At 37.4% G+C, this 16,207-nt stretch overlaps 2 protein-coding genes and 1 pseudogene across 3 annotated transcripts; all 3 read left to right on the forward strand.

The window, feature by feature from the left end:
• The first annotated feature begins 2,589 nt into the window (after window positions 1–2,589).
• Window positions 2,590–4,722, forward strand: LOC140799648 (anthranilate O-methyltransferase 1-like). Of its 2 annotated transcripts, none has more exons than XM_073154055.1 (4): window positions 2,590–2,854; window positions 3,359–3,769; window positions 3,848–4,120; window positions 4,201–4,722. In XM_073154055.1, the coding sequence occupies exons 1-4, from the start codon at window positions 2,780–2,782 to the stop codon at window positions 4,576–4,578; spliced, it is 1,137 nt and encodes a 378-aa protein (XP_073010156.1). In that variant the 5' UTR covers window positions 2,590–2,779; the 3' UTR covers window positions 4,579–4,722. The 2 variants fall into 2 exon arrangements, with proteins under 2 accessions (XP_073010156.1, XP_073010157.1); XM_073154056.1 differs by having other exon boundaries at window positions 2,710–2,865.
• A 146-nt stretch (window positions 4,723–4,868) lies between these two features.
• LOC140800123 (BAG family molecular chaperone regulator 5, mitochondrial-like) lies at window positions 4,869–5,495 on the forward strand. Its single transcript, XM_073154785.1, has one exon. The coding sequence runs from the start codon at window positions 4,869–4,871 to the stop codon at window positions 5,493–5,495; it is 627 nt and encodes a 208-aa protein (XP_073010886.1).
• Window positions 5,496–6,612: 1,117 nt separating this feature from the next.
• Window positions 6,613–12,643, forward strand: LOC140800124 (anthranilate O-methyltransferase 3-like; annotated as a pseudogene).
• The last annotated feature ends 3,564 nt before the right edge of the window (window positions 12,644–16,207 follow it).

A 16,207-nucleotide genomic window follows, 5' to 3' on the forward strand; every position in this document is an offset into this window, starting at 1 on the left:
ATATGCGCAGCAGTAGCGGCACCGCCCGAAGAATCCACGATAGCAACATCCAAACCGACAGAATCCGAAACCGCCGCCAGGGAAGCCCCAGCCAGGGTATGGGTAGTAGCTTCCTGGATACTTTTGGTCTGTGAGGTCTTCCTGCTTCATGTTTTTATCTTCTGAAACCAGTTAGCAATTAAGTGATTATATTCTATAGAAATAAAAGTGGTAAGGTTTGAGAGAGAGAGAGAGAGAATGTGTAACCAGTTTTTTCCTCCAGCTCCCTTGCTGTTACCACATCCATGGAGATGAGCAGGAGAGAAGCTAAGATGGCAAAAAGCACAGGCAAAGCCCTGGAAGCCATATGATATTGGAAGATGCAACTGCGAAAGTGGAGATGAGCCATGCATTGCTTCCGCTTACCCTATTTATAGGCTACTTGGTTGCTCAACCATGCAATTAAGAGAGTGTTCCAATTGACTGCATAGTTGAGTGTTAGTATTAATTCGACCTTATCGTATCATTTTGACCTACTTAAAACTAATACATGTATATACTTAATCAACAAGCAGCCCCTCGTGATTCGTGATCAGTTTACGCCAATCAGTAACTTGCCAAGTACCCAAGTACCTCTCTGCAGGACATTCCTGCAATCCGCAATGGAGAGTATCCAAAATGGGCCGTATAACCGTATTAGATGCTCTTATCGGGCTGGACTTTTGCTCGAAATATGAAATAATAAATTAATTTCAGGTAAGATATCTTCTTCTAGTTAAAGTTGATTACCAAAGACAAAAGTGTCTTCTAATCATAACTTCACACGTACATATTTTATATGCTTAACGTTATATCTTAAGAAATATCTATCATAAGCCTGTATACGTTTCGAGGTTGGCTTAATAAACATAGGCAAAACCTCTTCTTTTTAACTACGAAAGTAAATTATATTAATTAGCACGTTTAAACCCCACAACTATCACCACGCACCACATGCATCGCGCAGCACTGCATGGCATGAAAATTCTCCATTGACCAGTCGTCGTCCACTAAGTGCAGGTTTGAAATTTTTCTTTAATTTATCAAAGTCTTATTATTATTTATTTTGTTCCGAGAAGAAGTGAGGTTTGACACTCAATTAATTAAATAGGTGAAAGACTTTCTTTCTTTCGGTATAGAAATTAAAAGGGAAACACTATATTTTAATATCGCAAGTTGGCATATGATCATGTTTAGTTACTCTCATAGCGAGGTATTGTAATTATTATTATTATTTTTTTCCTGAGAAACAATAAATAAAAAACAACTTTGTCTCTTTCTGTACGTAATAATTTTCACTAATTATTGTGAGCTCAAGTTTTCTTTTGCACAGGAAGAATGAACTGTTTGGGCTTAGTTGGGTCCTAAATCCAACCCGACCCGTTTGGATGGAGAATCGCCTGGCCCGACCCGCCAAACAGCGGGTCGGATTGGCCGGCCTTAACCTCCTCATAACTTCAGCCACTCACTACACGTTAATTGACTTCATTCCACGAGTATAACGAGAAGAGAAAAAGAGGATAATCTTATAGTCGTTAGTCTTCGTTTATCCAGAGTCCACACTAAGGTTGGTGGTGCGTGAAGATTCCATTGGTCGACAATTATTATATCAGACAACTTGCATAAGGCACTCTATTTTTTAATAAATTTATAGTTTACTATCTATATTTTTATTATTTATAAAATAAGCAATATAATTTAGATAATATGTCTAGAAAATACTCTGCTATTAGATATGTTAATTAAAATTAACTAAACATCTGAGTTAAGCTAGCTAGCTAGCTGTGCTAAAAGTATTTTAGTAATTTAGAAATAAAATATCTCTAATTAATAAAATATAAAATTTAATTTGTAAATAATAAAATATAAAGTATAAATTCTAATTTCATTAAAAGGCACGATGCTTTATACAAAATTTTCTATCATATTACGTCACATCATGTGTTTACCGAAAGTTTATTATGACTACTGAATTCTGACGTTATGAAGACGACATATTATGATATCACCGCTTGGGTCATCTAGCATTAATTCTTATCACTTGCAAAGACCTGACAACTATATCAGAGTCAGAGGCCTATAGAAAGACCCTTGGGCTCTATGTCTTAGTAATATAACCGTAGCACCGACAGAAGATTAATTTCTTGCGGATTAATTGACCACGAAGGTAGATCTATGCAAATGATTTTGGAAATTTTGTATTTGTATTCAACTAAAATAGGATTTTATTCATCCTAACATATCAAAATTTTATGTACGATATCACGAGGTCTAGCCGACGATGTTATTCTAAATTGAGACCCATTAAAAAAATTATAGTAATTGCTTTCGATCCATGACTTTTTGCTCGGTTTAGCTTTTCACATATTTATTTTTATATTGTTTGGCTTTTCACACTTTTATTTTTTATATTATTTTATTGGTAGCTTGCCATAGATCATCCCAAGCATTTGTTATAAGAATTTTTTATTCAATTGCTATTAACAAGCACGTTTTGTGACTCGGTAAGCAAGGCATTTTTAAAAAAAAATTTAATAAAGACCCACCTCACCCCCACTTGATACACAAGACTCACAATTCAGTAAATAGAAGGAACATGTGAGGTTCGCCGAGGAAGAACCTTCGGCCTAACGTAATCGGTGGAATAAATATCGTTCACAAGATCTCATGATGCTAGTTTGCATATAAATAGACCCCAGCTCTTGGTCTTCACACCCAGTGCTGACTTACTTCCATCACGTTAACTGATTAGCAAACAGCCATGAAGGTAGACCGAGTTCTTCCCATGGTTTCAGGCACCGGAGAAACAAGCTATGCGACCAACTCTAGGCTTCAAGTAAGTCGTAGGTTCGTAGCCATTAATCTTTGTTAAGTCACTCGATATCGTGACATTTATTCCTAGAGATATTCATGGGAGTGCTTAGTATCATTGATAGATCATATATATAATGGAGATCTTGTATTAATTATCTCGATTAGAGAGAGAGAGAGAGAGAGAGAGAGAGAGAGAGAGAGACTAAAAATATATTAAATTTTTTATGTTATTTTAATTTTGAATCAATATGTTATACTTGAATTTTATTGATAAAAAACATATTGAATTGGAATTTTTAAATATATTATAGGATAAAAGAGATTGGTGCATCTTATTAGTTATAAGATTACATGTTAAATTTGTATTCGATTTGAATATTTTGAATCTAATGTCTTATTGAATGAAGAAGCTTTTGTTCAAACAAAGAAGGAAAATGACCTTCTAGTTCTTCAAATAGTAATTAAAAGAGAAATCGTCAGCTTTGGAGTTTGGATGAGGTATCGATTCTGTTCTTAAAATTCTCAGGAGAAGGCTATTATTATGAGCAAGTCAATAGTCGAGCTTGCTATTAGCGAAATTTTCATGACCCACCTCCCGGAGAGGATGGTGATGGTCGACTTAGGATGCTCGACGGGGCCGAACACGTTCTTGCTGGTTTCCGAAGCGATCGACGTTGTCGGGGACCTATGCCGGAAGCTGGGATGTCAGCAACCGCCCGAGCTGCAGTTCTTCCTGAACGACCTCCCCAAGAACGATTTCAACAGAGTCTTCCAGTATTTGGAGTTCTACGAGGACAAATTTAAAGAAGACAAGGGCGAAGAGAAGCTCGTTCCGCACTACGTCGTGGCGTCGCCTGGCTCTTTTTACAGCAGGCTTTTCCCTCGCCATAGCGTTCACTTCTTCCACTCTTCCTACTGTCTTATGTGGCTCTCTAAGGTAGTACTCGATCTATTTCGTTCCTTTGTTTTTGTTTCATAAAAGAGATGGAAGTTGATGTACGTACTGAATTACTAGGTTCCTGAAGGGCTTGAGGGCAAAAATGGCAGCCCATTAAACGAGGGAAATATTTACGTCGGAAGTACAAGTCCACCTTGTGTTCTCGACTCGTATAAAAAACAATTCCAGAAGGACTTCGCGTTATTCCTCCAGTTACGCTTCAAAGAGCTCGTTCCCGGGGGGCAAATGGTGTTCACAACTATAGGGAGGAAGGAGTTGCATCTATTAAAGAAGGGTGTAGCCTGTGTTTGGGAATTAGTAGCAGAGGCACTTCACTCCATGGTCTCACAGGTATATATACAGATGCAACCTTGGATATATAACGTAGCTAATGTGACATAATAACCACTTAAGAATATTATTAATTTCAGGGATTTGTGGAAAAGGGCAATTTGGACTCATTCAATTTACCATTCTATGCGCCTTGTATGGAGGAAGTCAAGGAAGTGATCCAGCAGACAGGGTTGTTTGACATCTCTCGATCACAAATTTTGGAAATAAATGTAGATCCACATGATGATTCTGATGATGATTTCGTTCGTGATAATATACAAAGCGGGAAGAATGCTATGAAGACTTTAAGAGCTGTGATAGAGCCTATAGTTGCATGCCAATTTGGAGAAGAAATACTTGATGAATTATTCTCGAGATTGGAAAATAATCTTGCGAGGCAACTCTCAAAAGAGAAGATCAAGTATACAACTCTAGTCCTTGCCTTGAAGGGGAAAATCTGTGCTGCTGCTAAGTAAGTCTGTTTGAAATCATGCTAGTGTGCTCGATTATTATTCGCCCAATTTTAATTGGGTTTGTATTGCTTGTAATAAAATTACACTTATAGTAATTTAATAATAAAATATATCCAATAAAAACTGGAAGAAGAAAATTGATTTATATACCGGATGATCCAAACCCGACCCGATAACGACCTGTGTCTCTCTTGCTTCAGTGTAATGAAGTTTTTATTTATCACTTTCCACTCCACTCTCCACCTCGTTTCCTTTCTTACTTTCTGAAAATTGTGACTTTCCTCTTCCACTCCATGAACTCATCCTACCACTATTACTCCTCCACCTCCTTCTTTTACTCCACCTCGAATGACCAAACCAACACTCCCAATCACCACGACCCCATCCGTATCCCCATTGAATCCCCGACGGACGAAACCCTAACCTCAATTCCCATCCGATTCCCCTCCCCGGACCCCGCCGACGCTGCCGTCAAGATCCAATCGGCCTTCCGGGGCCACCTTACTCGATCCCTGGTGGGGAAGATCCGTGCCGTCGATTCCGAGGCTGAGCGGTTCGAGCGGCTGATCCAACGGCAGGAGACGGTGGACGCCGTAAGACGAGACGATCGTGAGCGGATCCGGCTGAGCGAGGGGCTCATGGCCGCCCTCCTCCGGCTCGATTCCGTTCCGGGGTTCTACTCCGCCGTGAGGGAGCTGAGGAGGGCCGTGAGCCGTCGGATCGTCGGGATCCAGGAGGTGTTTGATGCGATCGTGGCGGCTCCCACGACAGCGATGGAGGAGGCAGAGGGGATTCCGGCAAGCTTGGGCGAGATCGTAGCCGGTATTTGGGGAAAGGAGAGAGGAGATGAGGAGGAGAGTGCGAGAGGATTCGGGTGTTGGGAGAGATTTTTAGGGAGAGGGTCTCGTACTAACTTCTAAGTACGCGTATATGCATACGGAGAATAAGGTGTATATCAAATGAATAGAGAAAAATGTACATGAAAATTGCAAGTCGTTCGAATATGTTTTTAGATTTTGGTCTTGAGAGAATAATATAAGAACTATATGAGCATGTCACGTTCTATATTTTTACGGTAAAATATTTGAGGTTTTCTAAATAAAATGTAAGAACTTATAAATATCTATATTATAGAATATAAATAATAATAAAAATTTAAAAATTAAGCTATCAGATTTGAAATGAGCGGGGCTGGGGCTGATTGCTGATTGACAGATTGTCGTTTCAAAACTCGCACTTTATTTTTCTGATTTTTATTCCGTACTTAAAGATTTTATAACTTTAATTTTTAATTTTTTCCCTAATTTTTATTTAATATTCTTGATTAACAATACTATAATAGAAATATTTTTATTATAATATAATAAATATTTTATAAAATATTCAAATTATTCTTATCTCTGTCTTCCTATCTTTTTCTCTCAATTTAAAAAAAAAAGTAAGAGCAGAAGGGAAGAAGATAGAGGAAGGAGTAAGTAGTTGGGAAGATAAGGAAGATGATATATAAATAAAGAGATAATATTTTAGTAATTTAATTACCGTCGGTCAATAAAAATAACATCAGGATGATAAATAAAAATTATAATAAAATAAAAAATTGGGTTACAAAATTTTCAAAAATAAAATATGAATCACAAAATAACAAAATAAGTAAAACATAAGGTCTAATTTATAAAATCTCTAATAAAATTTTAAAAAAAAATTATTAAATAAAATAAAAATCGGTCTTTACATATAGTCACGCCAGTAATAGATTTGGCAATGATAGTAACGTTATTACTAACGGATAGTAGGTTCATAGTTTTTTAAATTCTACAACGACAGTATATATATAAACTTGAGATTTTATCTTTATTTATATATCAACTTAAGATTTTATTCTATCTCTTAAAATCCTTAGTCTCTTTTTATTAGTTAGAAGCCAGCGGATCAAAAGAGAAAACCTTAGAAGTACGACAAGTAACGTCCTACATCATCTACGGTATCTTTATGCTGTATATAAATTAAGAGCCCCAGCCCTCCCTCTTGGTTAAATATTATTTGTTCCTGCCCACAGATACCAACCAAACATGAAAAAAGTAGAACACTTGCTTCCCATGGTTGCAGGGACTGGAGAAACCAGCTATGCCACCAACTCCAGGCTTCAAGTGATGCCTCCATCTTACTCTATAACTATTCATTAATTCTTATTATTCTTGCTATCATTACTACAGAAATGTTACTAATCAACTATATATGGTTCGATCTCTCAGGAGAAGGCTAATGTTATGAAGAAGCCCATAGTGGAGGTTGCACTTAGAGAAATCTACTTGACCCTCCTCCCGGAGAGGATGGTGATGGCCGACTTAGGATGCTCGCTGGGGCCGAACGCGTTCTTGCTGGTGTCCGACGCGATCGAGGCTGTGGGTGAGCTATGCAAAAGCTTGGGACGGCGTCCGCCGGAGATCCAGTTCTTCTTGAACGACCTCTCGGAGAATGATTTCAACGAAGTTTTCCGGTCTTTGGGGAGGTACGAGAAGAAACTTGAAGAAGAGAACGGTGACGAGCTCGTTCCCCACTACGTCGTAGGATTGCCTGGCTCCTTTTATGGCAGGCTTTTCCCTTGCCAAACCGTTCATTTCTTCCACTCTTCTCTCTGTCTCCATTGGCTATCTAAGGTACGTACGTACGTACAACATTTATAAAAAATAAATAAAAATTTAGAAAATAGTTATGTCAATTATCGAATCTGAATTATTACCGTACGGCCCTAGCTTAGCTAATAGACTCCTTTGGTTTCTTTCGACTAGTCAAAATCAAGAACAATCACCCATAAAATTGAAGTGTAATTTTTTTTTTTAACTAGCTAGGTCCCTGAAGGGCTCCCTCTAAACGAGGGATATATTTACATAGGAAAGGCATGTCCACCTTGCGTGCCGGAGTTGTATCAAAAGCAATTCAAGGACTTATCATTATTTCTCCAGTCACGCTCCAAAGAGGTCGTTCCGGGAGGGCAAATGGTGTAAACAATGGTAGGGAGGAAGGATTTGCATGTATTTAGTGGAGGTATGGATTGTGTTTGGGAATTAGCAGCAGAGGCACTTAATTCCATGGTCTCACAGGTATATATGTCACCACCTTCCTCAAATTTTCGTAGTTAACTTATCATAATTATTAGTTAATTTAACATAATTAGAATTTTGTAGTCTTTGTTAAAATTTAATCTTAAATCAATTTACCTTTTTGAGAAAATATACACGCACATATATTTAAACCCTAGCCACGATTTCTAACTCATAAGTAAATAAAATGCGTAATAATAATTAACGAACTAAGCAAAGATAAAAATCAAGATTTTTATGTGAAAAAATTTCAAACGGATAAAAAAAAAATACATATCCAAACTCGGATTAAGCCAATCACTAAAAAATTGTATTTATTTACAAGATTGACTTATAGATAACTCGTCGATCCCCGTAATTTTATCTGACACAGTCTTGATCTCTAGACCCCACATTTCATTACTTCTCATGATTAATTTTTAATCTCAGTAATCATCGAGATTAATTTTCCATCTTTGTGACCCTTCAGACGAATATTTTCGCTTATAGAAGAGGTTACAAAATCTTCGTCGGTGAAAAGTAATGTTTTTTCAAAAACGTTTTCTCAAAACAATAACCGATGACTCTTAGGGTTATAAGAGATACTAACATTTATATACCTTATGAAGATTATGCCAAATTCTAGTCAAATCAGGTAAGGCGGATTTTTAGATTTAGCAAAATTCGTGACCCCATTCAAACACAAAATCGCCCCATTCAAACGATCTAATTTAATTCGATGTATCTTTTGAACAACTGTTAGGATGCATTCGAATAGCCAAAATCATGCCTTTGTATCTTTAAGCTACTTCAAATATTTTTCAGGGTGCGTTCGAATGATCGAAAATATGCCTTTGTAACTTTAAATGACTTACATGGTGCATTCGAACGACATAACTTATTTGCTTCAAAATTTAAAAAATTTCAAACTAAATCTTACCAACACTTGTATATATACTCATATACATGTATAAATATAATTAGAATATTTTGTACATATTTGCTAATGCTAAAAATCCAACTCATTCAATTTGAGGGACTTGTGGAGAAGAAAAATATGGAGTCATTCTATGCACCCATCTATGGAGGAAGTCAAGGAAGTAATCCAACAAACAGGATGGTTTGATATCTCTCAATCACAAATTATGAAAATAAATGCGGATACACGTGATGATTCCTGTGATGATTTGGTACGCGATAATATACAAAGTGCGAGAGATGCGACCAAGACTCTAAGAGCTGTGATAGAGCCCATATTTGAATGCCAATTTGGAGAAGACATACTCGACGACTTGTTCTCAAGATTGGAAAATAACATTGCAAGGCAACTCTCAAAGGAGAAGATCAAGTATACAAGTCTAGTCTTTGCCTTAAAACAACGTAAGTGTGATGGAAGCCAAGTCTGATTAACATTTAAATTTGTGTTACGTACTATGCTTGAGCATCATCAAGCAGCTTGTTAAGACAGCCGTTTGTTTGATTTCAAATATTGGAGTGAGAAATATTAACTTGCTAATTCCTAACATTGACTTTTGAGAGCTAATATCTTTCTTTCCCACGGTAAGAATAAATTCAGAATTAGCATTGTCCTTATTTTCTAGCTCACTTTCTGCAAACATGCTCAAAATTCTCTCTCTCAGTTTGGCTTATTGTACATTTTTTTATATTTAATCTATGAATTTTTTTACACTTTTTCGTATCAAACCACGATAAAAATGAAATGCAATAGCGATATCTCAAATTTTGGATCTGTTAGATATTTTATTTTTGATATTAAGAATTTTAGAATATTTTAGAACTATTTTATTTTTGGTATGATTACATTTGGATGGTTGTGGATGTGTGTATAATCCGTATATAGACATTTGTATTTTTTTTTTAAAGTCAATATATATATTATTTCTGAACTTATTGTTTATAATGTTGTCTTTGTTATATAGATATATACTTTTGTTGATACATAGTAGAAAATAATACTATGTTTGATTGCAATATATCACATGGTATTTAAATTTAGCACAATTATAGTGCTAGAAAATTTTAAATAAATCATAAAATTAAATGAATCAATTTTAGTGGTATTTTCACAAATGCCACTAAACCTGATAAAAGCCAAACAAGAGCTCCACCGGCATTTTTGTAACTGTCACTAAAGATTTAACTGACCTTTAAGAAAATGCCACTAATGATTGGTTATTTACTGGCCTTTGACTAAATGTCACGAATTACATCTACATCGATATTTATAAAATGCCACTATATCTTTATAGTCAAATTTTGAAATGCCACTAAATGTTAAGTCATTTACTAGCATTTTTGTTGATTGTCCACAAAATTTTTCATCGGCAGTTAAAAATGCCACTAAAAGTGGTGCAAATGTCGATGTTTATAACTTTCGTCGGCATATAGTATATGCAGCTGAATACGACAAAAATGCTGGCGTTGTTAAATGACAGACACGATTTAAATGGCATTTGATGTGGTTGTTGACCTATAGTAACATTTTAACAACTTTAGTGACATTTTCGGACTACTAGTTTCCACCATGGCCCAGAATGGGCTATAACAAAGCCCTCATGGCTCATGGGTTCCATGCCAGATTACTCTTTAGTTGTTCCGGCATGCCAATAGCAACCAATTAGCCATGAAGGTAGAAGGAGTTCTTCCCATGGTTGCAGGGACTGGAGAAACCAGCTACGCCACCAACTCCAGGATTCAAGTAACTCCCTCTGGCCTCTAAGAGAAGTTGTACACAACTCGCTAGCCTTATATTTATTATTTTAATTCTCTTTTTTGTTTTGTTTTTTGCTTTTGTTTTCAATTTGGAATCTCAGGGGAAAGTTATTAGTATGAACAAGCCGATAGTTGAGGCTGCTCTTAGAGAAATATACACGTCGACCCTCCTCCCAGCTGAGAGGATGGCGGTGGTCGACTTAGGATGCTCGTCGGGACCAAACGCTCTCTTGCTGGTTTCCCTAGCGATCGATGCAGTGGGTAATGTATGCCGAAGCTTGGGGCGGCGTCCGCCGGAGCTCCAGTTCTTCTTGAACGACTTCCCCGACAATGATTTCAACAGCGTTTTCCGGTCTTTGGAGTGGTGCGAGAAGAAACTTGAAGAAGAAGAAGAGAACGGTGACGAGCTTGTTCCGCACTACATTGTAGGATCGCCTGGTTCCTTCTATGGCAGGCTTTTCCCTTGCAAAAGCGTGCATTTCTTCCACTCTTCCTTCTCTCTCCATTGGCTCTCTAAGGTCCCTCAAGGACTTGTGAGCAAAAGTGGCGTGCAATTGAATGAGGGAAACATCTATATTGGAAACACAAGTCCACCTTGCGTGCTGGAGTTGTATCAAAAACAATTCAAGAAGGACTTGTCATTATTTCTCCATCTACGCTCCAAAGAAATCGTTCCGGGAGGGCAGATGGTGTTGACTATGTTGGGAAGGAAGGATCTGCTTGTATTAAATGAAGGTGTGGGCTGTGTTTGGCAATTAGTAGCAGAAACACTTATTTCGATGGCCTCAGAGGTATGAGCTTCGATCGAAAAATTACGTACGTATACGTAGTTAATTTAACATAAAATTTATAGTCCTTGTTAAAATTCAATTAATCAACCTTTACAGGGACTTGTGGAAAAGGATAATTTGGACTCATTCAATGTACCATTTTATGCACCTTCTATGGAGGAAGTCGAGGAAGTGATCCAGCAGACAGGATGGTTTGATATCTCTCGGTCACAAATTTTGGAAATAAATGTTGATCCACATGATGATTCTAATGATGATTTTGTTCGTGACAATATACAAAGCGGGGAAAATGTGATGAAGTCTTTAAGAGCTGTGATGCAGCCCATATTTGAAAGTCAATTTGGAGAAGAGATACTTGATGAGTTATTCTCAAGATTGGAAAATAATATTGCAAGGCAATTCTTAAAAGAGAAGATAAAATATACAATTTTAGTCTTTGCCTTAAGGGTCCAGCCCTAGTGGAACACCGCTAGAGTTTGGCATCCTGCCCTCACATCGACGGTTTTTCCCACCACTTCCTCCATGGGCGTTTCTCTTCTTTCTTCTCTCCTAGCTATGTGACTACGTGGAGGGGAGGGGTTATTTTCCTCCTCTTAGTTTTTATCTCTCTCTCTCTCTCTCTCTCTCTCTTAATCCTCTTCATGTTCTCTTCATCGTCTTCTTAGTTTCATCAGATCACCCTCTCCACCGGCCCTCCTCACCCCTTCTTCTTCGCTTCCCCTATCTCTACTACCTACCTCCTCCCTTTCTACGCCTTTCCCTCCTTCCCTTTTCTCTATTTCTTTTTTTCACCTACTTCTCCTTTTGTCTCCATCGCTCTTTCATTATCGTCTTTGGTTGGAGTCTCCCCTTTGACACCTTCGCCACCTCCTTGTTGCTCCCCGCTGCCTCCAGCGTTGGCTCTTCCTCTCCATACCATATCCTTACCTTACGAGGATTCCCAACCATGCCATGCAAGTTAGCCCCTTATATCGGTTGTCCATGCCTCATCCTGCCAGCTTGGCCTCGAATTCCGCCACCACTACCTTAGACTCCATCATTGTTGCTCTCCCTTTTTCGCTATCCGCATCCCGACACTTGTCTTTGCCATAGTTTGATACTTGGTTGTTGAGATTGATTTTATTATGTCAAAGCTTTATTTCGTGGTGCTAAGAGACTTCGTATCTCTCCTGGATTTGCTCATGGCCTTGGCTCCATCTCCGTCTCTTTGCTTTTACTTTCTTTAGGGTTTGTAGTTTAGCTTTGCAGGTTTGAATTTGTGAAGTTTGTGGTGTTGATTAAGCCATAGGACATTGAATCACCTATGCCTGTGTTATCATCTAAAGCTTCTCGCTTATTATTTGTGGTATTGTCAATGCTGGCCAAGTGAGATGCTTGTTTCAAGAAACGATATCCTATTTCCTTTGTTCTTTACTTGATACTTGTGTTTAGTTATATACATAATACTATGTTTCTTTATTAGTATTTCAGCCAAGTGTAAGGCTTGCTTAAAGGTCGAAGCTTTATCTCTCTTCACCTCTCTATGAGTCTGAGTTGTAATAGATTGTTAAGCTTAATGAATTATTAGTCTATAGATTTTTCTCTCAAAAAATCTCCACCCTAAGGGCAGAAGGGGAAACAAAAGTGCAATATAAGCGAAGTCCATATAAAAATTAAAATGGTGTTACTGTGTTTGATCATCATCAAGCAACTTGTTAAGACCCAACAATTTGTTTGATTTCAGATAGAGTGAGAAATTAAAAGTTAAGATCAACCATGTATTCCCATTTTAGGAGATACATGTAGAAGACAAGACACCGTTAATTCCTCCTTCATTTCATAAAGAATTTTTTTCTTAATCCAGAATAACAACTAAAGATCAAAATAACCTCATTCTAAAATACAAACACTATTTATTAAAGTTACATCTTATAAAATACACTAAACCAATTACTATTCTATCTTTAATATTTTTCCCATCAACTTATTTTATATCAAATTAAAATGTATTCATAATTATAAAAACTAAAATATATATTTTCATATTTTTTTCAATTTATATCACATCAAATATAATTATTATATAGTTATTCTAAAATATAAATAATTATTTTATTAAAAAAATCTTATTTTAAAAATAACAAAAATAAATAACTATTCTGAAGTAAACAGTGCCTAAAGGCTAAAGGATCCATTCAAATCTTATCAGCTTAAAAAAAAAAACAATCTTATCAGCTATTCAGTACCTAACCACTGGCAAAGAATCATTATAAGATTCTTGACAGGTAGGAACTCGTCTTCAAATTAACGGTCAATTGGCAATTAAAAAGTCCAGGGCAACTTTATTTGCAATAAATAATGTTAATTTATGAAAGTAAATTAGTTAAAAGCAACATACATCATTTTCTGGTAAGATAAGAATCAATTAATTGCTCTTTCTCCGAATGACCTAAGTTTCCAAGTCTCTCCTTAGATTTATTAATTGCTCTTTCTCCGAGAAGAATTAAATATGTGAAGGACTTTCTTCTTTTATTAAGTCTAAATTACTTTTGTGGTTTTGAAAAAAATAAATTAAAAAAAATCCAGAATTAGCTTTGAGCTTATCCAGTAGCTATCTCTTTTTCCAAACGTGCGCCTGGCTCATATCATTGTCTTTGTTTTTGGCATGTGCTTCTTATATGGTAAAATTAGTTACGTCACCTCCGACTTAGTGATGGTGTTAAAATAAACTATCCTTTCTTGATTAATTTTATTTTAAGATTTGATTTGAATTTTGAGCCAAAATCTTAGAGTCAGCTTGCTGGCGCTTGACGGGGTTAAGTATAATATTTATTAATTATATATATATATTTATAATTATTAGATCTTTGATCAAATGGCTATTATTATTTTATCTCTATCTAATCCTAATCCTAAATCTAATAAATTTTTTAAAAAAATCCTAACAAACACACTCAATCTCCTCATTTCCTCTTCCTCCTCCTCAATCAACCAGCTTAGCCAGCCTCTTCTAGTGGCCTCCTCCTCCATTGATAACCCTCCGCCTCCGCCTTCTCCTCACCAACAGTCTCCTCCTTTGGCCTCCTTCTCTTCCTCGGCAAGCCGCTGCCTCCTTCTCCATCGGTCACCTCCTCCTCCTTTAGCAAGCCGCCGCCTCCTCCTCCTCCTCCTTCGGTAAACCACCGCTGCCTCACCTTCTCCTTCTCTAATCAAGCTCGGGCTCGGCTTGGGCTCATGACGGGCTCGATCTAGCTCAACTCGAGTTGAGCGTAGCCAAGCCTAAACATCTTTAGAGGGCTCAAATTAATTTTGTACCTCGACTTGCTCAATTTACGGACTCCTATAAATTATTCTTTATTACAATCTTGTTTCTAAACTTTGGAATAATTATAATGTCACATTTTTGTTAGTCTATTGTTAGCTAATTAAATAACTTAGCTTAAATGATAGTCATATTAGAGTACATTATATATATACAAAATAACTTAAATGCCCTCCTCATTTCCTTTTCTCTCATCCTCCTATATCTGTCATCATCACCGCCTTTCTCCCATGTCCATCACCTCCTCCACTGTTGACTACCTTCCTCCTTCACCGTCGGAACATGACACCATCCTAGGCCGCCGACCCATCCGAGGCCTTCCCATCCTCTTCTTCTTCACCATCTCCCCTGGCCTCCTTCCCCTCCCCTGGTCTACGAGTGACCCACCCACCACATTGTCATCAAGGCCTCGAAGGCCCTCAACCGCGCCTCGCCTAGGTCTGGTCTTACATCGCCATCGCTTAGATGTGCCTTGACCTATCCGACTGTGCCAAGGCTGCTGTCCCCCTCGCCAACCATGCCCTAGACAGCCATCGCAATCAAAAGATCATCGTCGAGAAGGGCAATGTGCCTTTTCACCCTCCTCCGGGGCATCGATTCCAATTCTTCATCCTCCTCCCTCGATGCCCAGATTGCTGCCGCCATGGCTTGGTCGAAGAGCTATGATGTTACTCTTTCGTACCTTTTCATGATGAACACACATTGGAATTTCTTCAAACGATTGAAAAGGACAAAGCTTGGTGAATTGTTGGCAGATGCCTGGTTGAGGGAGCATGAGTGTACAAGGACTACTACATTGTTGTGCTGTTGAGGGAGAGATGGGGAAAGCTCCCTTCCTTGCTCAGTAGAGAGGATCTAATCTTGTTCTCAAGGGAAGGGCAACAATGCGTGTGACTTGGTGAAGAAGCGGCTCAAGGCATTCAATATGTCATTTGATGATATATACCAAAAGTAGTCGAATTGGGTTGTATCGGATAAGAACTTGAGGGAGAAGATGCTTGAATCACTCTTTCAGCACAGACCCAATAAGTCTACGAGCTTCCCCGGACAAGCCATCTTTTTTCATCTAATTTTTGATAGCTCATTTCCCACACTGTTTCATTGTAGAGGGAAACGAGAGCGACGAGATGAAGCTAACGTCGGTGGTAGCGTTCGCAGAGTTGGAGGTGGGGGCGGTGAAGATGTTTGTATACTTATTACAGGTATAATAGTTATTAGGCATTTTCCGTCATAATCGTTACTTGTTTCATTTTGATTTTGATCTAAATTTTAGGGATACATTGTAACAACAAAAAATTTAGGGCTCTCCATAAAAATTACACCTATATATTAGTAAACCACAATGTACGGAATCATTGCTCTCCGTTGAAATTTATACAGACCCAATTTGGCAACCGGCCATTAATGATGCCGACTTCCACCGTGAGGTCAGTGACCCATAATGGGCCATAAAAGAAATTCTCATGGGTTCTATGCCATGTCACTTTTACAGCGTATTTGGTTGATGCGAATTAGAAGAAGAAAATGGTATAATTAATTAGTAAAGTTATTTTTAGCAAATAATTATGATTTACTTATATTTGATAAAAAGATAAAAGTGTTACTAAAATAGAGTAATTATTATAATTAATGATAACATGCACCATGCAACTCTCTATTTTTAAAATAGAAAGTGAAAAAAAGAAAAATCGGTTAAACTTAGGAAAGTGAATTCCTTCGCTTTCTAC

This window comes from Typha latifolia, chromosome 13, assembly GCF_019914945.1.
Source record: "Typha latifolia isolate L0001 chromosome 13, TyphaL0001v2, whole genome shotgun sequence".
Taxonomy (NCBI): domain Eukaryota; kingdom Viridiplantae; phylum Streptophyta; class Magnoliopsida; order Poales; family Typhaceae; genus Typha; species Typha latifolia.

Bases quoted from the DNA above. Each gene is read 5' to 3' on its own strand.
- LOC140799648 (XM_073154055.1), top strand. From the start codon at position 2,780: ATGAAGGTAGACCGAGTTCTTCCCATGGTTTCAGGCACCGGAGAAACA. The intron at 3,770-3,847 runs GTAGTACTCGAT...CTGAATTACTAG, and splicing joins GTCTTATGTGGCTCTCTAAG to GTTCCTGAAGGGCTTGAGGG. The intron at 4,121-4,200 runs GTATATATACAG...TATTAATTTCAG, and splicing joins TTCACTCCATGGTCTCACAG to GGATTTGTGGAAAAGGGCAA.
- LOC140800123 (XM_073154785.1), top strand. From the start codon at position 4,869: ATGAACTCATCCTACCACTATTACTCCTCCACCTCCTTCTTTTACTCC.